This window comes from Macaca mulatta, chromosome 7 (assembly GCF_049350105.2).
Source record: "Macaca mulatta isolate MMU2019108-1 chromosome 7, T2T-MMU8v2.0, whole genome shotgun sequence".
NCBI lineage: Eukaryota > Metazoa > Chordata > Mammalia > Primates > Cercopithecidae > Macaca > Macaca mulatta.
This window is the reverse complement of record NC_133412.1, coordinates 50,487,241-50,514,432: the sequence shown is the minus strand read 5'-3', so window position 1 is coordinate 50,514,432 and position 27,192 is coordinate 50,487,241. Positions and strand designations below refer to the sequence as shown.

The window sequence follows — 27,192 nt, the reverse complement described above, 5'->3', positions numbered from 1 at the left end:
GGACTGAGGCGAGGGCTCCCCACCCGCTACGTCGTGGCACCGCCCGTCGCCCCGCCCCTTGGGGAGCCCGTGGCGCGCCCTTTTGACGTAGTGCTTGTGTCAACATCAGCGCGCGCCGAGCCCGGAAGAGGCGCGGACTAGGAAAGGATTCGGTTCGCGCAGCTGCGGCGCCTCGGTCCCCATGGCGCTGTGGCGCGGCTCCGCGTACGCGGGCTTCCTGGCGCTGGCCGTGGGCTGCGTCTTCCTGCTGGAGCCAGAGCTGCCAGGCTCGGCGCTGCGCTCTCTATGGAGCTCGCTGTGTCTGGGGCCCGCGCCTGCGCCCCCAGGACCTGTCTCCCCTGAGGGCCGGTTGGCGGCAGCCTGGGACGCGCTTATCGTGCGGCCAGTCCGGCGCTGGCGCCGCGTGGCAGTGGGGTGAGTGCCAGCGGGGCCTGGGTCTCTGAACCTCCGAGGTCCGCCTTGGAGGTCGGGCGGAGCCGGCCAGAAACAGGGCTTCCCAGAGGTCCCCGGGAGGCGCTGCTGTCCGCGCTGGCCCCTTGGCGAGAAGCGTCGGACGTCTGAGTGGAACCCGGTTCGTCACCGCTGCTCTTTCCACTCGGCTGGCCTCTGCACCTTTCTCTGATCCCGGTAGGACCAGCCCTAACAGCTTCTTGCTAATCCCTCTTTGTCTGACACCTTTCTCCGAGCCTTGTTCCTCGTTCCAACTTTTAGCCCCTTCTCTTCTGGCGACTGTTGTTTTGCAGTCAAAGATACTTGACCTTACCCACTTTGACAACACTCGTCTTCCTCTTTCTTCTGAACTTCTTGAAGACGAGTGATTTCTGCCTTTACCCACTTGCTTTCGTAACGCCGTGTAGTCTAGAAACCACACGACTGTACTGCAGCTCCTCTCTTATTTGCCTTTTTGAGTCTTCATTATCTGCTCTCTGCAGCCTTTCATGCATTGAACACGTCCTTCTTCGTGAAACTCTTTTCTTCCCCTGACTTCAGTGACATTGCATATTTAAGGTTCTTCCAAATCACAGTGCCTCCTTTCTTTGTACTTTTCCTTGGGAATGTAATTATTCCCTTTATAGTGTTGATATTGTAAACACTAACTTTAGTCTCTGTCTCAGTTCAATTTGACTTTCTTGCCATGACCTCAGAGTTATGTATAACCACCACATAAAAGCAGGCCCTCTACCATGTAGACTACTACTTTCTGTGGAGTGTTGGGACTGGGAGGGGTAAAGTAGAGCAAACTTGTCCTGAAGATTAAATGACATAATTCATGTAATCTCTCTAGCATGGTGCTTGCTTTAAAAAGCATTCGATATTAGCTATAATTTTTTTTGTTTTTTTTTTTTTGGACACAGGGTCTCTCTCTCTCTGTCGCCTAGGCTGGAGTGCAGTGGGGCAATCACTGCTCACTGCAGCCTCGACCTCCCAAGCTCAAGAGATCCTTCTGCCTCAGCCTCTGGAGTAGCTGGGACAACAGGCAAGCACCACCACGCCCAACCAATTTTTTATTTATTTATTTTTTTTAGTAGAGTCGAGGTCTTGCTATATTGCCTAGGCTGGTCTCGAACTCCTGAGCTCAAGCGAACCTCCCACCTTGGCCTCCCAAAGTGCTGGGATTAAATTGTCCTTCCTTGCTTTATGTGTGTTCATTCAGCAGATATTCACCAGCTACATGGTTAGTGTCAGGTCTGTTCTAGGTTCTTAAGATACAGAGATGGGTGAAGCAAGGTCCCCGCCTCACTTATTGGAAAAACACATATTATTGTATCAGTCTACTTGGACTGCTAGAACAGAATACCACAAATTAGATGGATTAAACAACAGAAATCTGTTTTATCACGGATCTGGAGGCTGATAGTCCGAGATCAAGGTACTGGCAGGATTGGTTTTTGATGTTGCCTCCCTTCCTAGCTTGCAGCCAGCTGACTTTTCACTGTTAGCCTGCGCATGCACGCTCCTGGTGCCTCTCACTCCTCTTATATGGACACTAGGTCCTTTTGGAACAGGGCTCACCCTTGTGACCTTATTTAACCTTAATTACTTCCTTAAAGGCCCCATGTCCAAATATAGTCACATTGGGAATTAGGGTTTCAGCATATGAATTGGTGGGGGGTGGACAGTTCAGTCTATAACAATTATGGTTAGAAGAGGAACATCCCACGAGGACCAGGCAGACGCCTTAATGCCTTTTACGACCTAATCTTAGAAGCACATAGGAACTCTTCTACCAGAGTCACAGGTCCACCTGGTTTTAAGGGAGGGGACATAGAACAAACCTTGATGGAAGGAGCATCCGTGTCACGTTGTGAAAAGAACATGTGGAATGGGACATCTTATTGCGACCATCTTGGAAAATATATTTTACTACGGTGACTTTCATAGGACAGACACTAAAGAAGAAATGAGATTTCTCCAAGCCAAAGTGGGAACAGTTCCACCTAGGCAAGAGAACCAAATGTGAAAAAGTACATGGTTGGTTTGGGAACAGGTCAACCTTGTTTTCGAGCAAGAATCTTATGGTAGAGGGTTGTAAAGAGATGATGCTGAGAACGAAGGGTTGGACCAGATTGTGAAGGGCTTTTTATGGGGAAGCCATAAAGGCTTATAAGCAGTTAACTGATGACAAGTTCTTTGTTGAGAATTGGTGGGAATGTGAAGGGTGGATTTTGAGCAGTGGTTCTAACCTGTTTCACTGCTTCTCATCATTTATTTCCCAAAGAGGATTTTTTTTTTTTTTTTTTTTTGAGATGGAGTCTGGCTGTGTCGCCCAGGCTGGAGTGCAGTGGCGCGATCTCGGCTCACTACAAGCTCTGCCTCCCGGGTTCACGCCATTCTCCTGCCTCAGCCTCCCGAGTAGCTGGGACTGCAGGTGCCCGCCACCATGCCCAGCTGATTTTTTGTATTTTTAGTAGAGACGGGGTTTCACCGTGTTAGCCAGGATGGTCTCGATCTCCTGACCTCGTGATCTGCCCGCCTCGGCCTCCCAAAGTGCTGGGATTACAGGTGTGAGCCACTGCGGCCGGCCCCAAAGAGGATTTTTAGCCCAAAGTTAGAGGGATTTAGGAGGGACGAGGGGAAGCAGGTGCAGTACTTGTATTCTTGTATCAGAATCGCATTTTGAGGTTGTAGTTTGACTTCTCTAGAGACGTATTCACACTCTCACACAGACGCACTCAAAATGCAATTTAATGTGATTCATAAGGAGGAATATCTTGAGACTCTGACACTGGTATAAGAGGCCGTTGTAGGGTTTGTGTAAAGGGAGAAAGGAGCCTGAACCAGACTTGGCAATGATGTAGAAGAGGTGAGATTTGAGAGATAACCTGAATAATAGGTTGGATGTGGTGGAGTAAAGAAAGGCAGTCAAAAACGACAGGTTTTTAGTATTGGATATCTTGTTTAGTTTTTGTTTTCTGTTTGAGACAGCATCTCGCTCTGTCACCCAGGCTGGAGTGTGCAGTTTCATGATCAAGCTCACTATGGCCTTGACCTGTCATGCTCAGTGTCCCAAGTAGCTGGAACTACAGGCATGTACCACCACGTGCGGCTAATTTTTATATTTTTGGTAGGGACAGGATTTGCCAAGTTGCTCAGGCTGGTCTTGAACTACTGAGTTCAGGCCTTGCCTCCCATCTTGGCCTCTGAAAGTGCTGGAATTACAGCTGTAAACCACCTCACCCAGCCCAGTATTAAATATAACAACTAATATGATTAGGCTTTGTGTCCCCACCCAAATCTCATCTTGAATTGTAATCCCCATAAGCTAATCAAAGGAGAGACCAGGTGGAGGTAATTGAATCACGGGGGCGGTTCCCCCGTTCTGTTCTGATACTGAGTGAGTTCTCGTGAGATCCTTTGGTTTTATAAGGGGCTCTTCCCTGCTATTCGCTCGGCATGTCTCCTTCCTGACACCTGAAGAATAGGGTGCCTTGTTTCCCCTTCCCCTTCTACCGTGAGTAAGCTTCCTGAGGCCTCCCCAGCCATGCTGAACTGTGAGTCAATTAAACCTCTGGCCTTTATACATTACTCAGTCCTGGGCAATCATTATACCATTATGAAAATTGACCAGTGCAACAACTTTATGAGGCAGGCAGATAACAGACATTATCACCAAGTCTTCACACATTGATTTATTTGCCCAAGATCTTGCAGCTATCAAGTGCCAGAGGAGCAATTGAAGCCTGGTCTTTCCCATTTCTGGTTCCTGGTTGATGCCATGTTATTGCCATTAAGAGAGGATTTAAGAAAAACAAGTTTAAAAAGATAAATTGGATTTCAGAGGAGAAATATACATACATTGTTATGGGATTTCAGATGAAGCTTCTCTGTCAGCTACTGAAAATGAGAAGCTGGTTTTTAGGAATATATTGAGAAACAGGATTGCAAATTTTGGAGACACTGGTACTTAGGTTGAAGCCAGAGACTGTATAGGATCACCCAGGAAGAGAAGAGAAGGTAAAAATGGTAAAGGTGGAATTCTGGGAGGCACTTAAGGGGCTGGTGGAAAGGGGTCAAAGAAGTAAAGGATAGGAGTTTTAAGGTGTTTAAGGTGTTTCTAGGAAACTTCCCCTGCTTCTAAATCAGACTGTGGTACCTGTTGTTCATTGGTTTTAAAATGATGAAACCCAGCGGGCACGGTGGCTCACGCCTGTAATCCCAGCACTTTGGGAGGCTGAGGTGGGCGGATCACCTGAGGTCAGGAGTTCGAGACCAGCCTGACCAACATGGAGAAACCCCCATCTCTATTAAAAATACAAAATTAGCTGGGCGTGATGGTGCATGCCTGTGATCCCAGCTACTCGGGAGGCTGAGGCAGGACAATCGCTTGAACCTGGGAGATGGAGGCTGTGGTGAGCCGAGATCGTGTCATTGCACTCCATCCAGCCTGGGCAACAAGAGTGAAACTCCGTCTCAAACAACAAAACACCCTTATGCTAATATTTATTGCCTCTGGAACTGGCTTCACCCCTACCCTTGAAACATATCTTGGTCTTCTCCCCTGTATGAATTCTCCATTGTAGCTAGATCATTCTTTATTGTATCCAAACACAAGGTTAATCCCTTCGTGTACAATTTTGCTTGTGTGTACTTCCTACGTGGGCTTCAGTATCAGATAAATCTGGGTTTGAATTTCAGATCCGCCTGTCTGTGGCTTTTGAAATGTTAGTTAATCCACAGCTTCACTTTTCTTAGCTAAAAGCAGTGATGACTACTTAGCAGTCTTACAGCATTTTGCAAATAGGTTTAATCTATCTGAAAATGCCTGCCTAGCATGGAGTGCTTCTTAAAGATCAGCCGCCTTTCTCTGTCTAGATGCAGGAGCTAGGGTTCAGCCCAGGGACCACTGCCTTTTTTTCCCGTCTCTTTACAGTTCTGTGTCTTAACGATTATGATTAGCTGTTATAACAGCTGATGCACGTAATGTAAAACTAGCAAAAACCTTAGAAAAGTCTCCGGACGCGGTGGCTCACGCCTGTAATCCCAGCACTTTGGGAGGCCAAGGCAGGTGGATCACGAGGTCAGGAGATCGAGATCATCCTGGCTAACATGGTGAAACCCTGTCTCTACTAAAAATACAAAAAATTAGCCGGGTGTGGTGGCAGGCGTCTGTAGTTCCAGCTACTCGGGAGGCTGAGGCAGGAGAAAGGTGTGAACTCAGGAGGCAGAGCTTGCAGTGAGCCGAGATCGCGCCACTGCACTTCAGCCTGGGCGATAGAGCGAGACTCCGTCTCAAAAAAAAGAAAACCTTGGAAAACATTTTACAGGTGATGAAACAGAAGGGAGGAGATAGGAAACATCATCTTTACCTTAGAGGCACTTAAGGTCTAGATGGGAGAACTGTGCCCTCTTTCCCAGCCCCCCCCAGCCCATTTTGACATTCAGCATCTATTGTCTTGACCTATTTTCCAGTTGTTTCGTCTGTGTTTTCTCCAAAATCACACTGTCATCTAATACACATTTTTTACTGATGTGTGAGATTCTGCTTGCATGTCACATGAGCATAATTTTGTTTTCTGATTCTTTAACTGTGTCTCCCTTTATTTCCCCTTGATAATACAACATCTTAGGTAATAATGCTTTTTACATTTTGGGATGCTATTGAGTTGAGAAAGTGCAGAGAAAGATTCTTATTCTGGTTAAAGTATTATAAAACAGAACAAGAAAGTACATGTAAAGTACTCGTTTGGCATCTAGCATGTAGTAGATGTTCAGTGTTTTTTTGAGAAAGGGTCCTGCTCTCTCGCCCAGGCTGAAGAGCAGTGGTGCCATCTTGGTTCACTGCAACCTCTGCCTCCCAGGCTCAGGTGATCCTCCCGCCTCAGCTTCCTGAGTAGCTGGGGCTGCAGGTGTGCACCACCACACCTGGGTAATTTTTGTATTTTTTGTAGAGATGGGGTCTTGCCATATTGCTCAGGCTGGTCTGCAACTCCTAGGCTCAGGTGATCTACCCGCCTTGGCCTCCCAAAGTGCTGGGGTTACAAGTGTGAGCCACTGTGCTCAGCCTGGTTTTTTTAATTATAAAAAGTTATCAAGTAAACCATGAACCAGTCTGAGAAACTGGTTATTTTCCCTCAGTATTCCTGATGTGATTAGGTGCGGGATGGAAAATGTTCCATGATAGTGATATTTTGTAACTCAAAATTAGTTCTGTTGGGTTTTGCCTTGTGTCACAAAATATACTGAACAGCTTTCCCCATTCTCATCTTTGAGGAGTCAGACTGTTTAAAATCTCAGCAGTACTAGATATGGAGAGTGGGGTGTTTATAGTTTTTGTTTGTTTGTTTGTTTTTTGAGACGGAGTCTCACTCTGTCACCCAGGCTGGAGTACCGTGGCACAGTCTCAGCCCACTGCAACCTCCACCTTCCGGGTTCAAGCGATTCTCCTGCATCAGCCTCCCAAGTAGCTGGGATTACAGGTGCCCACCACCATGCCCAGCTAATTTTTGTATTTTCAGTAGAGACGGGGTTTCACCATCTTGGCCGGGCTGGTCTCGAACTCCTGACCTCATGATCCACCCACCTCAGCCTCCCAAAGTGCTGGGATTACAGGCTTGAGGGTGTTTATAGTTTTTGAAGTAGTTATTTTCAAAGGCAGATTTCCCTCCGTTTCTGAACCTTCACTCTTCAGACTCCAATTGTATCCATTTGGATACAATTTTTAGACTGGGCTATCTGGAGGAAATGGTATCCCTCCTTACTCAAGCCCTCATTGTCTGAAACTTAGGAACCTACTGGCATCTGAAAGCCAGAGATACTTGTATTCCTATTGATTCTACCTACCAATCTAATGCTGCATTCATTAGAAATAAAGGGCACCATGTCTGAGGTAAAATTGAGACAGTTTGCAAGGTGTGTTTGGTTTCTTTACATTGAAGGCTGTGAAAGGAAAGATTTTAAACATATTTTTAAGCAACTGCCACGTGCGTGTCCAGAATAGCCCCTTCTGTATGTGTCATGGAGAAGGTCTGTCTTATATTTTCAGTGTTTCTTTGCTATAAATCATCCCTCTTTTAAAGAGAAGAGCCAAATAATTAGAGTAGCTAGATGTTTTATGCACTGAAAGGCGTAGTAACTCTTAGGTTATGCTTCTTCAGTTGATCATTATGTATGTCGAACAAGAAACTGTATTTAAATGCTATTTGATAGGCAAAACTCCTTTCAAAACATGAATCCCTAGGGGAAGAATTAATAAAAAGGACCCTTATAATGAAGATGCAGTCTGGTTGTGTCTTGGGGGAGGATTTCTCTTCCTTGCCCTTGTAAATCTTCCTTAAGTGATGTAAATAATATCTAGTCTGCATACAAACCTTTTTAAAATTATATCATTTTAAAAATTATAAAAGGAACACATGCATGTTAAAAGTAGGAATATACCTGGTAAAATTCCTCTTCATCCCAGTCTCATTCCTCTTCATTTTTGAAAGAGACTAAAAGGGAAATGTAACTATGCATTTTACACCAAAATTTCATCCATTGGGACATTTTTATTAATGAGTTTACCTTGTGGTTTCAGAGCTGGTCAGAATTAACTCTGAAGCCCAGTCACCCGTATCATTAGGGGCCGTCTCAGTTGGCCGGCTGGAAGCTGTCTGTATGGTAATCCAGCCTCACTGGCCAGAATGACATCCCAATAGGCAGAGGCAGGAATAAAGATTACCATGATAGGGGTGGGGCAGGAAGACCTCATCTAACTACCTTAATTATTTAAACGTTCTCTTTAAAAGAGGGATGACTTAGCAAAGAAACCCTGAAAATATAAGACAGACCTTCTCCATACACACATAGGAGAGGCCATGCCAGACAACCTTAGTACAAGTAGAGCATCCAAAATGCTCTGAAATCCAAAACTTTGGGGCACTGACATGATGCTGCTGATGTATATTAAATATTTATATGTGAAAATTCCACCCACACATAAGGAATACAAACTTTATTTCATGGACAAAAGTATTTAAAACACTGTATAAAGTTACCTTCAGGCTGTATGTATGAAGTATATGTGAAATGGATTTGTGTTTGGATGTGAGTCACATTCCCAGGATATCTCATGTATATGTAAATATTCCAAAATCAGAAACACTTCTGATCTCAAGCTCTTCAGATAAGGGATTCAACCTGTACTTTATAATTTCCACCGAGACAACCAAGAGTGGCAGGTCTTTAACGTTCATGGGTCAGTCCTGTGAACACTGGCCAAAGGGTGAGTTCTTACAATGCCGCAGGTGTGCCTAAGTCTGTAAACCACCACTAAAGTCTAAGAGGCAGGGTTTCAGCTGGGAGTACTCGGCATTTAGTAATTTATTGTATCTTGCCACCATCCTCATTTGTCTTTGGAGGGAAGATGCCTGATACTTAGCCTTTGACTGAAACACGTATTTTGCTTACTCTGCCAATTGCTGTTCCTAAGTATACATTCACATATTTAATCTTAACCATAGCTCTATGAGTTAAATGCTCATATTATTGCCATTTTGTGGATGAGGAAACCAAGGCACAGAGAAATTAGTGACTTGCCCAAGTCACACAGCCAGCATGAATCCAGTTTGGCTCTGCCAGCGTTTTCTCAGAAATGTTACATTTTTGTTACAGTAGCTTTGTTCTGAAATGCTAAGCACCTGTCTTCTCACTGTGTAACTAGTGTAAATGTTTGCCAAACTATTGAGGAGTCCTGTGTTCTGATCCTAATACATACATCCAGTTAATGTAATTTTTCTCCTGCCATGTGCTATTTCCTCTCCCAGGTTTCAGATCTACTTCCCCTGTTTTTCTGTTGAATAAGGTTCTGAGAAACATTTTCCTTTTGTTAAATGCAAAACGGTTACTTGGTGCTTCTGCTGCTTTCACACAGTTTTTTTCCTCCTTCCAGAGTCAATGCATGTGTTGATGTGGTGCTCTCAGGGGTGAAGCTCTTGCAGGCACTTGGCCTTAGTCCTGGGAATGGGAAAGATCACAGCGTTCTGCATTCAAGGAATGATCTGGAAGAAGCCTTCATTCACTTCATGGGGAAGGGAGCAGCTGCTGAGCGCTTCTTCAGTGATAAGGAAACTTTTCACGACATTGCCCAGGTTGCATCAGAGTTCCCAGGAGCCCAGGTCTGTTTGGTTCAGCAGTAGTAAATTAAGGGTGGGAAAAGATGCCTTCTTCATATGGTTCCTAGAAGCAAGCAAGCAACTTTTCATTCCAGTTTGAAGAGGAGGGGAGCAAAATCACCCCTGGTTGAAAACTGTGGGTCTAGGTTGATGGTTCTCAGACTTGAGCATGTGTCAGAATCATTTGGAGAGGCTGTTGAAACACAGATTTCTGGGCCTACTACCAGAGTTCTGATTCAGTAGATGTGGGATGAGACCCAATAATTTACCTTTCCAATGAGTTTCGTGGTTGATCATGTAGGTCTGAGAATCTCATTTTGAGAACCACTGGTCTGCAGGGTAGAACCTGTCAGAGTTAGAACCTTAGTGGTTTCCAAGCTCACCTGGTGAATATATACAAAGCCCTGCATGGTCCAGGCACTTCCTGGAGGTTCACGTGGAATAAGAGGCAGTGCTGAGGCTGGAGACCGAACCATGGCTCTTCCTACCTCACCCCAGTATGCCTGCTCCTACATGTACCCTCATGCCTCTTGAGGCTAAGTTTTGGTTGTTTGGTTATCTCCCGTGTCTTGCCCTCACCCTATTCTTCCTCCTCATTTAAACCTTCTTTTGGCTGGGCACCCAGTCTAGGTTGGTAGTTCTAGCCAGGGACGCTCTTAATGCCATTTTCAATTGGCACCTTTCACAGACAAACCTTTGTGACTGCTTTTTTTGATGACTTAAGATTTTAGGCCGGGCATAGTGGCTCATGCCTGTAATCCCAGCACTTGGGAGGCTGAGGCAGGTGGATTGCTTGAGCCCAGGAGTTTGAGACCAGCCTGGGCAACATGGTGAAACCCTGTCTCTACAAAAAATAGAAAAACTTAGCTGGGCATGGTGACATGTGCCTGTGGGAGGATCATCTGAGCCCAGGAGGTCAAGGCTGCAGTGAACCATGATCATGCCACTGCACTCCAGTCTGGGCAACAGGGTGCAACCCTATCTCAAAAAGTTTTAGAAAATAATAAGTTTTTTGTCTTTGAAGCTGCCTATTTGAACATTAGAAATGGACATAGGCATTACCCAGCTGAGTTTCTAAAGGAGACACCAAGTTAAGATTTCAGTTATTATCATTTTGACAGCTGAGATCAGTAGTGAGATTCTTATCTCTTATGAGAGAATCTTGATAGTTCTAACATGAGGAGTCCACTGCTCAAAAGTCTTTATGATTATGGAATTTAAACCACCAGTTTGATTTCTCTTCTCTCTTGATTCTGCCTTTATTTCTTGATGAAAAATTTTTTTACAGCAACTTTATCTAGCTTTGTGATGGTCCAAGTTATTTCGTAACATTATAAAACCCCCTTTCACTAGGGGAGTGCCTTTTTAAGGCAGGTTGATAAACATTATATGAAAATTCTGAAATCTACTTTGTAGATATCTTACTATTTTCCCAAGATTTTTTTTTAGTAAATTCTAGCCATCGTGGTTAAATAAAACATTAAGGCTGACATGTTAGAGGGCCAAATTTCAGCCTACATATCACAGAAAGTTTCAAATTTATCTCTAAAAAGCTATTACTGTCCCATCTGAATTCAGAGGTTAGTCAGCACAAAATTGGCGTAAGAGTGATGTCTACCATCTAGAATTGTTTACTCCAAACTTGTCCAGTTTGCAGCCCAGGACGGCTTCGAATGTGGCCTAACACAAATCATAAACTTTCTTAAAATATTATGAGATTTAACCCCCTGCCCCCTCTTCTTTTTAACAGCTCATCAGCTGCTGTTATTGTTAGTGTATTTTATATGTGACCCAAGACAGTTCTTCCAGTGTGACCCAGGGCAGCCAAAAGATTGGACACCCCTGGTTTAGTCTATGCCTCTGTGTGGGCTGAGGACTAGAAAGCTGGGATTGTAGCATTCCACCCAGGTAACACTATTAGGCTTTTCACCTTTTATAATAGAACAGCAACCTTAGCTGTTATGTGTCAGATTTCCAAGGCGCATGGATCCATCCTTAGCATCATGCAACACCAACCTTGAATTATTTGTTCTCTGGGTCCTCAGCTGAGAGGTGTGGTGTTTAAGGGAAAGTACTGTCCTATATTAGGGGCCTATTATCTTTAGAATTTACTCCCAGGAAAACCTTTATATTTCCCAACACATCAGTGTGTTTCTTCATTTCTCAAAATGTAGCAACAAACATTTACTGAACACTTATAAGAAGAAGACAGTCCCTGCCCCGAAGGACCTAGTTGTGTACCCAGATGATAGCAGCCCAAGTGGACAAGAGCCGCATTAGAGGTTTGTTCAGGTTATAGGGGTAGGAAGAGATCTGTAATCCTATCTGGTGAGGGTGGTTGTGAAGGCTGAAATGTCATTGAGGTAAGGGGAACAGAGAAGGCATTACAGAAAAGGTGACACTGCAGCTGATTCTTGGAAAGTGATCAGGGTTTTGCCTAGTATATGAGAAGGGGAGGGTGTCCTAATGGAAGGAAACAGCATGTGCCAAAGGCACAGAGACAGAGGAAGGCTGACTTGGAGAGCTGTAAGCAGGGTGTGGAAGGGAAGGGCAGGAGATGAAGGTGGTAAGGAAAGCATGGGTTAAATAAAGGTCATATGTGCCTCACTCAAGAGTTAGATTTTAGTTCATTATAGTATCTACTCAATGATTTTCCACAGGATAGTGAAGTTTTTCATTTTAGAAGGACTACAGTGTAGAAGATAAGCCCTGTCCACACTTTTTCTCTTTCCTGTTGTCTCTTCTGGCTGGCTGTAAGCTCAGAGCTGAATTTGATCAACAGTTAAAAGCAATCAGACTCATTTTCATGGTTGTCCTATTTATTTTCTTCACCTTATTACTCACTTTCTGTTTCTCTGTTGCATTAACTTCATCTGTGTGTCCTTTGATGTAAAATCACCTCAAAATGTCTTTGGGAAAATGGACTATAAATTAATTTTTAAAATAAAAAATGATTAAACTTGGGTGATACAGTTGTATTAAAATACAGTCTAAAAGCCTTGAACTCTCTTACAGCACTATGTAGGAGGAAATGCAGCTTTAATTGGACAGAAATTTGCAGCCAACTCAGATTTAAAGGTAGGTCAAAATTTTAGATTAAAACCTGTGCCTTTCACTAGTGTTTCAATAATTTTAGGAGCAAGAATGAGTATCTATTCCTTGATTCAACTTATGGATCACCTAGTATGTAGCAGACCCTGGGTCTTTTGTTATGAAGCAGTAATAGTAGGAGATCAGTAGTAACTAATACTTTCTGAGTGTTTATTCTGTGCCTGACATTGTCTTTAGTGCTTTGCATAGATTATCTAATCCTTGCAACGACCCTGTAAGGCTAGTCAGTACTGCCATTGTTCTTCCTTTCTACATGAGGAAACTTGAGGCAGACAGAGGTTCACAACTGATAGGTAATGGAATAAGGAATTTAACCCAGGCAGTCTGACCCAATAACCCATGTTCTTAGGCACCATATCATGTAATAGGAGCATGTGGGCCTTGAGACTGAGGATTATACAAGTAATGAGAGAAAACACAGGTGGCCATGTTGGTGAGCCTGGATCCAGAGTGCCAAAAAAATAAAAGCCACTAGACGAGAGTCAGTAGGGGAGTGTCTTCAAGACTTAAATTGTTTGGTTTAAGTAGAATTAAAAATTGTTGCCATGTTCACAATAACACCTGAGTAAGAAGTTTCTGTTGCTATGAGTAGAATAGGCGTGAAGGGGGAGGCCAGCAAGAAAGTTATCACTGTTGTCCTGTAAACTGATTAAGGTTTGGATTAGGGCAGCCAGAGAGGAGAAACATATATCTAAAACCTACTACAATACATGGGGAACAAAGAAGAGATTTAACAAAGATGATTCTGGAGTAAATAACCTTGATCAGTGCAGAATGGTTGTGGCTGCTAACACTAGAGAACAGATAGTGAACAGTCTTCTAGTTTTGGGGGACCAGCCTAAAAATAGAAATATGGGTCAGAGTGGTGAAACCAGAAGCCAGAGATGAACTCAGAAATACGGATAGGTCATCAGCAGTTTCAGGGAAAAATTCATATGGAGCCACATTGTACACCGGGAGGTAGGGGTAGATGTGCTTTCAATTTAGAGAGGATATTAAAATGTGAACATTCATATTTTAATAGGAATCAAAGTTCTCATGAAATATTAGGGTAGAAAATACTTTTCAGAAAGAAAATAAAAAGAAAATATAGACTTTTGCAGTCATTATGTTTATAAATTGTAATTAACTCCCAAATAGAGAAGATTAGAAATTCCAGGGCTGACCTTTGGAAATATTACCAGCTAATGGGTAGAAGAAAAGGAGATTGATCATAAGCCCTTTAGAGAGATCCCAGGCCATTCCCATCAGACCTTTGGAAATATTACCAGCTAATGGGTAGAAGAAAAGGAGATTGATCATAAGCCCTTTAGAGAGATCCCAGGCCATTCCCATCAGAATCCCAGGAGTTTTCATGGATTCCTAAGAGGCCACCCTCCTGATACTGACAAATAATTCTGGCCTCTGGGAAGACAATACCCTGGATGGTCATGGGCTGAGTACAAGATTGACCTTTCAGTATTGACCTCCCCTGGGACCAGCATTTGCTCCTGGTCTCTGGAGTAGCTGGTCCTGGGACCAGTCTGATTGGAAGGCATTCTAGTAAAACAAGTCTGGTTTTGGTAGGAGATTGAGGAAAGAAAAGCAATCTGTTACTCAATCCTAACAACAATCTTAGGATTTCAAAGATAGAGGTCTAGAGAGGCTAAGTAAGGTGCCCAGGGCCACTTGGCTAGTAAATGATGCAGCCAGGATTCAAGTGTCAGGCTCTGCCTTTACTTCACCCTGTATGTACTCTCAAAGAGATTCAGTTTAACTTGCCGAAATGCTTCTCAGCGTGGACTGAGAGATCATCTGAGAACTACAGAGATTAAGAACTAGGTATTTTCCAGAGGTGGTAATCATAGCTAGCATTTCCTTCTATAGTTTTTTACCATACACCAGGCACGGTTTTAAGTTAGGTGCTTTAAATGTGTATGAACCTATTTAAATCTTATAGGGCCACCACACCTAGCTTCTCTTCAATTTTTTTTTTTTTTTTTTTTTTTTTTTTTTAAGATGGGGTCGGCCGGGCGCCGTGGCTCAAGCCTGTAATCCCAGCACTTTGGGAGGCCGAGACGGGCGGATCACGAGGTCAGGAGATCGAGACCATCCTGGCTAACACGGTGAAACCCCGTCTCTACTAAAAAGTACAAAAAACTAGCCGGGCGAGGTGGCGAGCGCCTGTAGTCCCAGCTACTCGGGAGGCTGAGCCAGGAGAATGGCGTAAACCCGGGAGGCGGAGCTTGCAGTGAGCAGAGATCCGGCCACCGCACTCCAGCCTGGGTGACAGAGCGAGACTCCGTCTCAAAAAAAAAAAAAAAAAAGATGGGGTCTCACTCTGCCCAGACTGGAGTGCAGTGGTGCGATCTCAGCTCACTGCAATGTCCGTCTCTCAGGTTCAAGTGATACTTGTGCCTTAGCCTCCCAAGTAGCTGAGACTACAGGTGTGTGCCACCATGCCCAGCTAATTTTTGTATTTTTTAGTAGAGAGGGAGTTTTACTGTGCTGGCCAGGCTGGTCTCCAACTTCTGATCTCAAGTAATCCACCTGCCTCAGCCTTCCATAGTGCTGGGATTCATCCACCACACCTGGCCCTTTCTTCAATTTTTAAAACAGAGTTTGTGTCGAATTGGTATTGTACCTTCCTTAAATGTTTATAGAATTTAAGCCTTCTAGTGAAGCCTTCTAGGCCCAGGGTTTTCTATGTAGGAAGGTTTTAAATAACTGATTTCTTTAATAGATATAGGGAAATCTAGATTTTCCTTTTTTTTTTTTTTTAAATGAACTTTAGTAGTTTGTATCTTTCAAGGAATTTGTCTGTTTGATCTGAGTTGTTGGATTTATTTGCATAAAGTTAATTATGGTATTCTATTATTCCTTTAAGATCTCTACAATTTGTAATGATGTTTTCCTTCTCATTCCTGATATTGGTCATTTGTATCTTCTTTTTTTTTTTTTAATTATACTTTAAGTTCTAGGGTACATGTGCACAACATGCAAGTTTGTTACATATGTATACATGTGCCATGTTGGTGTGCTGCACCCATTAACTCATCATTTACATTAGGTATATCTCCTAATGCTATCCTTCCCCCCTCCCCCCTCCCCACAATAGGCCCCGGTGTGTGATGTTCCACTTCCTGTGTCCAAGTGATCTCATTGTTCAGTTCCCACCTATGAGTGAGAACATGCGGTGTTTGGTTTTCTGTTCTTGTGATAGTTTGCTGAGAATGATGGTTTCCAGCTGCATCCATGTCCCTACAAAGGACACGAACTCATCGTTTTTTATGGCTGCATAGTATTCCATGGTGTATATGTGCCACATTTTCTTAATCCAGTCTGTCACTGATGGACATTTGGGTTGATTCCAAATCTTTGCTATTGTGGATAGTGCTGCAATAAACATACGTGTGCATGTGTCTTTATACCAGCATGATTTATAATCCTTTGGGTATATCCCCAGTAATGGGATGGCTGGGTCAAATGGTATTTCTAGTTCTGGATCCATGAGGAATCACCACACTGTTTTCCACAATGGTTGAACTAGTTTACAGTCCCACCAACAGCGTAAAAGTGTTCCTCTTTCTCCACATCCTCTCCAGCACCTGTTGTTTCCTGATTTTTTAATGATTGCCATTCTAACTGGTGTGAGATGGTATCTCATTGTGGTTTTGATTTGCATTTCTCTGATGGCGAGTGATGATGAGCATTTTTTCATGTATCTGTTGGCTGTATGAATGTCTTCTTTCGAGAAGTGTCTGTTCATATCCTTTGCCCACTTTTTGATGGGGTGGTTTTTTTCTTGTAAATTTGATTGAGTTATTTATAGGTTCTGGATATTAGCCCTTTGTCAGATGAGTAGATTGCAAAAATTTTCTCCCATTCTGTAGGTTGCCTGTTCACTCTGATGGTAGTTTCTTTTGCTGTGCAGAAGCTCTTTAGTTTAATTAGATCCCATTTGTCAATTTTGGCTTTTGTTGCCATTGCTTTTGGTGTTTTAGACATGAAGTCCTTGCCCATTCCTATGTCCTGAATGGTATTACCTAGGTTTTCTTCTAGGGTTTTTATGGTTTTAGGTCTAACATTTAAGTCTGTAATCCATCTTGAATTAATTTTCATATAAGGAGTAAGGAAAGGATCCAGTTTCAGCTTTCTACTCATGGCTAGCCAATTTTCCCAGCACCATTTATTAAATAGGGAATCCTTTCCCCATTTCTTGTTTTTGTCAGGTTTGTCAAAGTTCAGATGGCTGTAGATGTGTGGTATTATTTCTGAGGGCTCTGTTCTGTTACTTTGGTCTGTATCTCTGTTTTGGTACCAGTACCATGCTGTTTTGGTTACTGTAGCCTTGTAGTATAGTTTGAAGTCAGGTAGCGTGATGCCTCCAGCTTTGTTCTTTTGGCTTAGGATTGTCTTGGCAATGCAGGGTCTTTTTGGTTCCATATGAACTTTAAAGCGTTTTTTCCAATTCTGTGAAGAAAGTCATTGGTAGCTTAATGGGGATGGCATTGAATCTATAAATTACCTTGGGCAGTATGGCCATTTTCACAATATTGATTCTTTCTATCCATGAGCATGGCATGTTCTTCCATTTGTTTGTGTCCTCTTTTATTTCACTGAGCAGTGGTTTGTAGTTCTCCTTGAAGAGGTCCTTTACACCCCTTGTAAGTTGGATTCCTAGGTATTTTATTCTCTTTGAAGCTATTGTGAATGGGAGTTCATTTATGATTTGGCTCTCTGTTTGTCTGTTACTGGTGTATAAGAATGCTTGTGATTTTTGCACATTGATTTTGTATCCTGAGACTTTGCTGAAGTTGCTTATCAGCTTAAGGAGATTTTGGGCTGAGACGATTGGGTTTTCTAAATATATAATCATGTCATCTGCAAACAGGGACAATTTGACTTCTTCTTTTCCTAACTAAATACCCTTTATTTCTTTCTCTTGCCTGATTGCCCCAGCCAGAACTTCCAACACTATGTTGAATAGGAGTGGTGAGAGAGGGCATTCCTGTCTTGTGCCAGTTTTCAAAGGGAATGCTTCCAGTTTTTGCCCATTCAGTATGATATTGGCTGTGAGTTTGTCATAAATAGCTCTTACTATTTTGAGATACGTTCCATCAATACTGAATTTATTGAGAGTTTTTAGCATGAAGGGCTGTTGAATTTTGTCAAAGGCCTTTTCTGCATCTATTGAGATAATCATGTGGTTTTTGTCTTTGGTTCTGTTTATATGTTGGTGATTGATTTGCCTATGTTGAACCAGCCTTGCATCCCAGGGATGAAGCCCACTTGATCAGGGTGGATAAGCTTTTTGATGTGCTGCTGGATTGGGTTTGCCAGTATTTTATTGCGGATTTTTGCATTGATGTTCATCAGGGATATTGGTCTAAAATTCTCTTTTTTTGTTGTGTCTCTGTCAGGCTTTGCTATCAGGATGATGTTGGCCTCATAAAATGACTTAGGGAGGATTCCCTCTTTTTCTATTGATTGGAATGGTTTCAGAAGGAATGGTACCAGCTCCTCCTTGTACCTCTGGTAGAATTTGGCTGTGAATCTGTCTGGTCCTGGACTTTTTTTGGTTGGTAGACTATTAATTATTGCCTCAATTTCAGAGCCTGCTATTGGTCTATTCAGGGATTCAACTTCTTGGTTTAGTCTTGGGAGAGTGTAAGTGTCCAGAAAAGTATCCATTTCTTCTAGGTTTTCTAGTTTATTTGCGTAGAGGTGTTTATAGTATTCTCTGATGGTAGTTTGTATTTTTGTGGGGTCGGTGGTGTGATATCCCCTTTATTGTTTTTTATTGCGTCTATTTGATTCTTCTCTCTTTTCTTATTTATTAGTCTTGCTAGCGGTCTATCAATTTTGTTGATCTTTTCAAAAAACGAGCTCCTGGATTCATTGATTTTTTTGGAGGGTTTTTTGTGTCTCTATCTCCTTCAATTCTGCTCTGATCTTAGTTATTTCTTGCCTTCTGCTAGCTTTTCAATGTGTTTGCTCTTGCTTCTCTAGTTCTTTTCATTGTGATGTTAGGGTGTCAATTTTAGATCTTTCCTGCTTTCTCTTGTGGGCATTTAGTGCTATAAGTTTCCCTCTACACACTGCTTTAAATGTGTCCCAGAGATTCTGGTATGTTGTATCTTTGTTCTCATTGGTTTCAAAGAACATCTTTATTTCTGCCTTCATTTCGTTATGTACCCAGCAGTCATTCAGGAGCAGGTTGTTCAGTTTCCATGTAGTTGAGCAATTTTGACTGAGTTTCTTAGTCCTGAGTTCTAGTTTGATTGCACTGTGGTCTGAGAGACAGTTTGTTATAATTTCTGTTCTTTTACATTTGCTGAGGAGTGCTTTACTTCCAACTATGTGGTCAGTTTTGGAATAAGTGTGATGTGGTGCTGAGAAGAACGTATATTCTGTTGATTTGAGGTGGAGAGTTCTGTAGATGTCTATTAGGTCCGCTTGGTGCAGAGTTGAGTTCAATTCCTGAATATCCTTGTTAACTTTTTGTCTCGTTGATCTGTCTAATGTTGACAGTGGGGTGTTAAAGTCTCCCATTATTATTATATGGGAGTCTAAGTCTCTTTGTAAGTCTCTAAGGACTTGCTTTATGAATCTGGGTGCTCCTGTATTGGGTGCATATATATTTAGGATAGTTAGCTCTTCCTGATGAATTGATCCCTTTACCATTACGTAATGGCCTTCTTTGTCTCTTTTGATCTTTGATGGTTTAAAGTCTGTTTTATCAGCGACTAGGATTGCAACTCCTGCTTTTTTTTGTTTTCTATTTGCTTGGTAGATCTTCCTCCATCCCTTTATTTTGAGCCTGTGTGTGTCTCTGCATGTGAGATGGGTCTCCTGAATACAGCAAACTGATGGGTCATGACTCTGTATCCAATTTGCCAGTCTGTGTCTTTTAATTGGACCATTTAGTCCATTTACATTTAAGGTTAATATTGTTAATGTGTGAACTTGATCTTGTCATTATGATATTAGCTGGTTGTTTTGCTCGTTAGTTGATGCATTTTCTTCCTAAAGTCCGATGGACTTTACATTTTGGCATGTTTTTGCAATGGCTGGTACCACTTGTTCCTTTCCATGTTTAGTGCTTCCTTCAGGATATCTTGTAGGGCAGGCCCGGTGGTGACAAAATCTCTGAGCATTTGCTTATCTGTAAAGGATTTTATTTCTCCTTCACTTATGAAACTTAGTTTGACTGGATGTGAAATTCTGGGCTGAAAATTCTTTTCTTTAATAATGTTGAATGTTGTCTCCCACTCTCTTCTGGCTTGTAGAGTTTCTGCCGAGAGATCTGCTGTTAGTCTGAAGGGCTTCCCTTTGTGGGTAACCCGACCTTTCTCTCTGGCTGCCTTTAACATTTCTTCCTTCATTTCAACTTTGGTGAATCTGACAATTATGTATCTTGGAGTTGCTCCTCTCGAGGAGTATCTTTGTGGCGTTCTCTGTATATCCTGAATTTGAATGTTGGCCTGCCTTACTGGGTTGGGGAAGTTCTCCTGGATGATATCCTGAAGAGTGTTTTCCAAGTTGGTTCCATTTTCCCTGTCACTTTCAGGCACACAATCAGACATAGATTTGGTCTTTTCACATAATCCCATATTTCTTGGAGGCTTTGTTCATTTCTTTTTACTCTTTTTTCTCTACACTTCTCTTCTCGCTTCATTTCATTCATTTGATCTTCAATCACTGATAGTCTTTCTTCTAGTTGATCGAGTCGGTTACTGAAGCTTGTGCATTTGTCACGTAGTTCTCATGTTATGATTTTCATCTCTATCAGTTCTTTTATGGTCTTCTCTGCACTGATTATTCTAGTTATCCATTCATCCATTCTTTTTTCGAGGTTTTTAGTTTCTTTGCACTGGGTATGTAGTTCCTCCTTTAGCTCTGAGAAGTTCGATCGACTGAAGCCTTCTTCTCTCAACTCGTCAAAGTCATTCTCCATCCAGCTTTGTTGCGTTGCTGGCGATGAGCTGCGTTCCTTTGGAGCGGGAGATGTTCTCTGATATTTTGAATTTCCAGCTTTTCTGCACTGCTTTTTCCCCATCTTTGTGGATTTATCTGCCTTTGGTCTTTGATGATGGTGACGTACTGATGTGGTTTTGGTGTGGGTGTCCTTTCTGTTAGTTAGTTTTCCTTCTGACAGTCAGGACCCTCAGCTGCAGGTCTGTTGGAGTTTGCTTGAGGTCCACTCCAGGCCCTGTTTGCCTGGGTATCAGCAGCGGAGGCTGCAGAAGATAGAATATTGCTGAACATCGAGTGTTGCTGTCTGATTCTTGCTCTGGAAGCTTCGTGTCAGAGGTGTGCCCAGCTGTGTGAGGTGTGAGGTTCTGCACCTAGTGGGAGATGTCTCCCAGTTAGGCTACTCAGGGGTCAGGGACCCACTTGAGCAGGCAGTCTGTCCGTTCTCAGATCTCAACCTCCGTGCTGGGAGAACCACTGCTCTCTTCAAAGCTGTCCGACCTGTATCTTCTTTTTTTTCTGATCAGTTTGGCTAGAGGTTTATAAATTTTATTGCTCTTATTAATAAGTAATTAGCTTTTGGTTAATTGATTTTTCTCTATTTTTCTATTTTCCTTGGATTTTGCTTGCTTCAGATTTAACTTGCTCTTCTTTTTCTAGTTTCCTAATGTGAGAAGCTACAGTCATTGATTTGAGACCTTTCCTGTTTTCTCATATAGGGGTTTAGTGATATAAATATCCCCTAAGTACTGCTTTAGCTGCATCCCAAAGATTGGGATATGTTATTTTTATTTTTATTCAATTCAAAATACTAATAACCCTTTGATTTATTGAGATGTGCCATTTAATAGCCCATTCATGGACTACTTAGAGGTATGTTATTTAGTTTCTAAATATTTGGGAATTTTCCAGATGTCTTTCTGTTATTGATTTCTATTTCAATTTCAGTATGGTCAGAAAATATGCTTTCTATGACCTGAATCCTACTAAGTTTTAGATACGTTTTTATGGCACAGAATATGGTCTGTCTTGGTGAGGTTCTGTGTGTACTTGAAAGTTTCAAGAATGTACATAAGCCTTTCTGTTGTTGGGTCGAGTGTTCTATAAATGTCAATTAGGTGAGGTTGATTGATAGTGTTCAAGTCTTTTATATTCTTACTTTTTTTTTTTTTTTTGGTCTATTTGATCTATCAATTATTAAGAGGGATGTTGACATCTCCAACTGTAATTTTGGATACTTGTCTATTTCCTTTATAGTTCTGTAACATTTTACTTTATGTATTTTGAAACTCTTATTAGGTATATAAATGTTTAGGATTGTTACATCCCTTTCATGAATTAATTCCTTTATTATTACTAGGGATAAATAAAATCATTTCATAATTTTCTTTGCTCTGAAATCTATTTTGATTGAAATAGCCATTCCAGCTTTCATTTGATTAGTATTGGCATGGTATATCTTTTTCCGTCCTTGTGCTTTTAATCTAGTTGCATCTTTTTACTTTAAAGTGTATTTTTTAATAGACAGCATATAGTTGGGACTTGCTTTTTAACCTGCTTTGACAGTCTCTGCCTTTTAATCGGAGTGTTTAGACTGTTTACATCTAATGTGATTATTGATATATCAGGTTAGGTTTAAATCTGGCATCTTGCTATTTGTTTGCTGTTTGTCCCATCTCTATCTTTTTCCCTCTTTTTCTGTACTCTTTTGGATTATTTTCTATGATTTCATTTTATCTTCTTTACTAGGTATAATTCTTTTTTTCTTAGTGGTTGCATTAGAGTTTATACTGTACATCTTTAGCCTATCACAGTCTACTTTCAAGTGATAACAGGCATACCTCAGGATACTGCATGTTTGGTTCTAGACCACTGCAATAAAACAAATACTGCAATAGAATGAATCGCATGAATTTTGTTTCACAGTGCATTAAAAGTTATGTTTATACTGTACTGTAGTCAAGTGTGCAGTACCATTATGTCTAAAAAAAAAAGTGTACACAATTTTAGAGTACTTTGTTACCCATAAATGTTAACAATTATCTGAGCTTTCAGACAGTCATAATCTTTTTGCTGGCAGTACTTTGCCTTGATATTGATGGCTGCTTGCTGATCAGGGTGGTGGCTGCAGGTTGGGGTGGCTGTGGCAATTTCTTAAAATAAAACAATGACATTTGCCACATCAGTTAACTCTTCCTTTCGCAAAAGATTTCTCTGTAGCATGTGATGCTGTTTGATAGCACTTTACCCACAGTGGAACTTCATTCAAAATTGGAATCAGGCGAGGTACAATGGCTCACACCTGTAATCCCAGCACTTTGGGAGAATAAGGTGGGAGGATCACTTGAGCCTGGGCAACATAGCGAGACCCCATCTCTTAAAAAAAAGTTTTTTAATTAGCTGGGCATGGTGGCACGTGCTTATCATCTCAGCTACTTGGGAAGCTGAGGCAGGAAGATCTCGTAAGCCTAGGAGTTTGAGGCTACTGTGAGCTATGATTGTGCCACTGCACTCTAGGTTGGGTGATAGAGCAAATTCCTGTCTCTAAAAATGAAAAATTAAAAAACTTTTAAAAATTGGAGACAGTCCTCTCAAACCTTCCTGCTATTTGCCATTATCAACTAAGTGTATGTAATACTCTAAATCTTTTGTTGTCATTTCAACAATATTCACAGCATCTTTACTAGGAGTAGATTCCATCTCAAAAAACCACTGTCTTTGCTCATCCATAAGAAGCAACTCTATCTGTTCAAGTTTTATCATGAAGAATACAGTAATTCAGTCACATCTTCAGGCCCCACTGCTCATTCTAGTTCTCTTGCTATTTTCACCTCATCTGCAGTTACTTCCTTTACTGAAGTCTTGAATCTCAAAGGTGTCCAAGAGGGTTAGAATCAACTTCTTTGAAACTCCTGTTAATGTCGATATGCTGCCTTCCTCCTATAAATCATAAATGTTCTTAATGGTATTTAGAATGGTAAATTCTTTCCAGAGGTTTTCAGTTTATTTGCCCAGATCCATCAGAGGAGTTATTATCCATGGCAGCTATAGCCTTATGAAATGTATTTCTTAAATAATAGACTTGAAAGTCAAAATTCTAGCCAGGTGCAGTGGCTCATGCCTGTAATCCTAGCACTTTGAGAGGCTAAGGTGGGCAGATCACTTGAGGCCGGGAGTTTGAGACCAGTCTGGCCAACATGGTGAAACCCCATCTCTACTAAAAATACAAAAACTAGCCAGGTGTGGTAGTGCACGCCTGCAGTCCCAGCTACTCGGAGGCTCAGGCACAAGAATCACTTGAAGGAGATTGCAGTGGACTGAGATCAGGCTACTATACTCCAGCCTGGGTGACAGATCCAGACTCTGTCTCAAGAAAAAAAGTCAAAATAACTTCTTAATTTATGGGTTGCAGAATGGATGTTGCGTTAGTGGGCATGAAAACATCATCCTTCTCCCTATACATTTCCAGCAGAGCTCTTGGGTGACTAGGTATACTGTCAATGAGCAGTGATACTTTAAACAAATTTTTTTTTTTTTTTTTTTTGTGAGCAGTAGTTCTGAACAGTGGGCTTAAAATGCCTATTAAACTGTAAACAGGTATGCTGTCATTCAGGCTTTATTGTTCCATTTATAGAACACAGGCAGAGTAGATTTAGCATCATACTTAGGGATCCTAGAATTTTTCAGAATGGTCAGTGAGCATTGGCTTCAATTTAGTCACCAGCTGTGTTAGCCCCAACAAGAGAGTCAGTTTGTTCTTTGAAGCTTTGAAGGTAGGCATTGACTTCTGCTCTCCAGCTCTGAAAGTTCTAGATGGCACCTTCTTAAAATTATCTTATGTACTTATCCAGCATTACCCTACAACAGAAGGCTGTTTTGTGTACATCAAACCTGTTGTTTAGTGCAGCCATGTTCATCAGTGATCTTAGCTAGATCTTTTGGATAAGTTGCTGCAGCTTCTACATCAGCACTTGCTGCTTCACCTTGCATTTTTATGTTGTGGAGACAGCTTCTTTCCTTAAACCTCATGAACCAACCTCTGCTAGCTTCCAACTTTTCTTTTGCAGCTTCCTCACCTCTCTCAGCCTTCATAGAATTGGAGAGAGTAGGGCATTGCTCTGGATTAGGCTTTGGCTTAAGGGAATGTTGTAGCTTGTTTGATCTGCTATCCAGACCATTCAAACTTTCTCATATCAGCAATAGGGCTGTTTTGCTTTCTTTTTGTTGTTGTTTTTTGTTTTTGTTTTGTTTTGTTTTCTTATATTCGTATGTTCACTAGAGTAGCACTTTTAATTTCCTTCAAGGACTTTTTGCATTCACAACTTGGCTAACAGCATAAAAGGCTTTTCTCAGCTTTCTACATGCCTTCTTTGCTAAGTTTAATCATTTCTAGCTTTTGATTTAAAGTTAGAGATGTGCAATTCTTCCATTCACTTGAACACACAGAGGCCATTGTAGGGTTATTAACTGGCCTAATTTCAATATTGTTATGTCTCAGGAAATTTTAGTGAGGCCCAAGGAGAGGGCGAGAGACGGGAACAGCCGGTCCATGGAGTGGTCAGAACACATAAATTATTTATCGATTAAGTTCACTGTCTTATGTGGGAATGATCTGTGGTGTCCCAAAACAGTTATAATAGTAGCATCCATCAAAGATCACTGATCACCATAACAGACATAATAATGAAAACCTTCGAAATGTGAGAACAACCAGAATGTGACAGAGACACGAAGTGATTACATGCTGTTGGAAAAGTGGTGCCCAGAGGGGACCACAGGGTTGCCACAAACTGTCAATTTGTAAAAACTGCAGTATCTGCAGAGCACAGTAAAGTGAAGCACAATAAAATGAGGTATGCCTGTACTTCTCTCCCTCCAATGTTTATACGATCATTGTGAAATACTTGACTTCTGCATGTTACAAACCTCACACTACATTTGTTAGTACTTTTCTTCAGTTATCTCTTAAAGAGATTTAAATAATAAGAAAAATAATCTTATGTACTTATCTAGCATTACCATTTCTGTTGTTCTTCATTTCTTTGTTTAGATCCGTATTTCTGGCTGGGCACGGTGGCTCATGCCTGTAATTGCAGCACTTTGGAAGGCCAAGATGGGCAGATCACTTGAGGTCAGGAGTTCAAGACCAGCCTGACACGGTCAGGTTGTTTCACCCAACATGGTGAAACCCCATCTCTACTAAAAATACAAAAAAAAAAAAAAAATTAGCCAAGCGTGGTGGTGCGTGTCCATAATCCCAGTTACTTGGGAGGCTGAGGCGGGAGAATCACTTAAACGCAAGAGGTGGAGGTTACAGTGAGCCGAGATCACACCACTATACTCCAGCCTGAGCGACTCCGTCTCAAAAAAATACAAAAACATATTTCCATCTCGTGTCATTCTCCCTTCTGCCAGAAGGACTTCTTTTAACATTGCTTGTAGTGGGAGTCTGCTAGTGATAAATTCTTTCAGGTTCCGTATACCTGGAAATTCTTTTACAGTAATATGCTGAGATGTTTGTAGGGCTTACTAAATTTATTCCTGTTTCTTTTTTTTTTTTTTTTTTTTGGAGACAAGAGTGTTGCTTTGTCGCCCATGCTAAAGTGCAGTGGCATGATCTTGGCTCTCTACCTCCCAGGTTCAAGTGATTCTTCTGCCTCAGCCTCCTGAGTAGCTGGGATTACAGGTGTACGCCACCACGCCTAGCTAAATTTTTTGTATTTTTGGTAGAGATAGGGTTTCACCATGTTGGCCAGGCTGGTCTTGAACTCCTGACCTCAAGTGATCTGCCTGTCTCAGCCTCCCAAAGTGCTGGGCTTACAGGCATGAGCCACCGTGCCTGGCCAGTTTATTCCTGTTTTTTAGGGATCGTCCTTTATTGTCTGATGTTCACACAATGTTTTGAAAACCATTGTTTCATACATTTTGTCTTTTTTGTTGTTTCAGGCAGGAGGGTAAATATGGCCTGTGGCCCTCGTTGTCTCATCTTGGAAGTGGAGCACTAGCCAAGAATTAGAGAAAGGAAGTAAAGTGGTTGGGGCAAAACTTTCAGAATTGGCAAGTAAAGGGCATGTGTCAAGGCAGAAAAGGGAGAGGAGTATATTTTTATCCAGAAGCCGGGATTTCTTAGATAACACAAAAGTACCTCTGTACAAAGCAGTCTATATAAGCAGTTAATTAGCAAGTTAATGCCTTTTGAAGCTTCTGGGTGGGACATATTAAATCTGAAATGGGCCGAGTATGTTGGTTTATGCCTGTAATCCTAGCAATTTGGGAGGCTGAGATCTCTTGAGCTCAGGAGTTCGAGACTAGCCTGGGCAACATAGTGAGGCCTTGTCTCTATTAAAAATAAAAATAAAAAATTAGCCAGGCCCGGTGACTCATGCCTATAGTCCCAGCTACTCTGGAGGCTGAGGCAGGAGGATCGCTTGAGCCTGGGAGGTCAAGGCTGTGGTGAGCTATGGTTGTACCACTGCACTCCAGCCCGGGCAACAGAGCAAAACTCTTGTCTCAAAAAAAAAAAAAAAAAAAAAAT

The 27,192-nt window shown here is 41.9% G+C and overlaps 1 protein-coding gene and 1 long non-coding RNA gene across 21 annotated transcripts in view; one reads left to right on the top strand and one right to left on the bottom strand.

The window, feature by feature from the left end:
• The first annotated feature begins 107 nt into the window (after positions 1-107).
• ADPGK (ADP dependent glucokinase) overlaps positions 108-27,192 on the top strand; it is a 36,466-nt gene continuing 9,381 nt past the window's right edge. For 5 of the 20 annotated variants that reach the window (XM_077939776.1, XM_077939775.1, XM_077939781.1 and 2 more), the window contains exons 1-3: positions 108-414; positions 9,368-9,593; positions 12,606-12,668. In XM_077939776.1, the coding sequence (XP_077795902.1) occupies positions 182-414; positions 9,368-9,593; positions 12,606-12,668 (522 nt within the window). In that variant the 5' untranslated portion in view covers positions 108-181. Of the gene's footprint in view, positions 628-1,355; positions 1,478-9,367; positions 9,594-11,764; positions 11,873-12,605; positions 12,669-27,192 lie in introns of those variants that run through there. The other 15 variants (XM_077939782.1, XM_077939773.1, XM_077939768.1 and 12 more) reach the window with 8 other exon arrangements.
• LOC144329964 (uncharacterized) lies at positions 163-27,192 on the bottom strand. Its single transcript, XR_013395733.1, has 2 exons — positions 27,128-27,192; positions 163-1,281 (listed from the first exon to the last, which is right to left on the bottom strand). It is a non-coding gene; the product is annotated as an uncharacterized LOC144329964 (long non-coding RNA).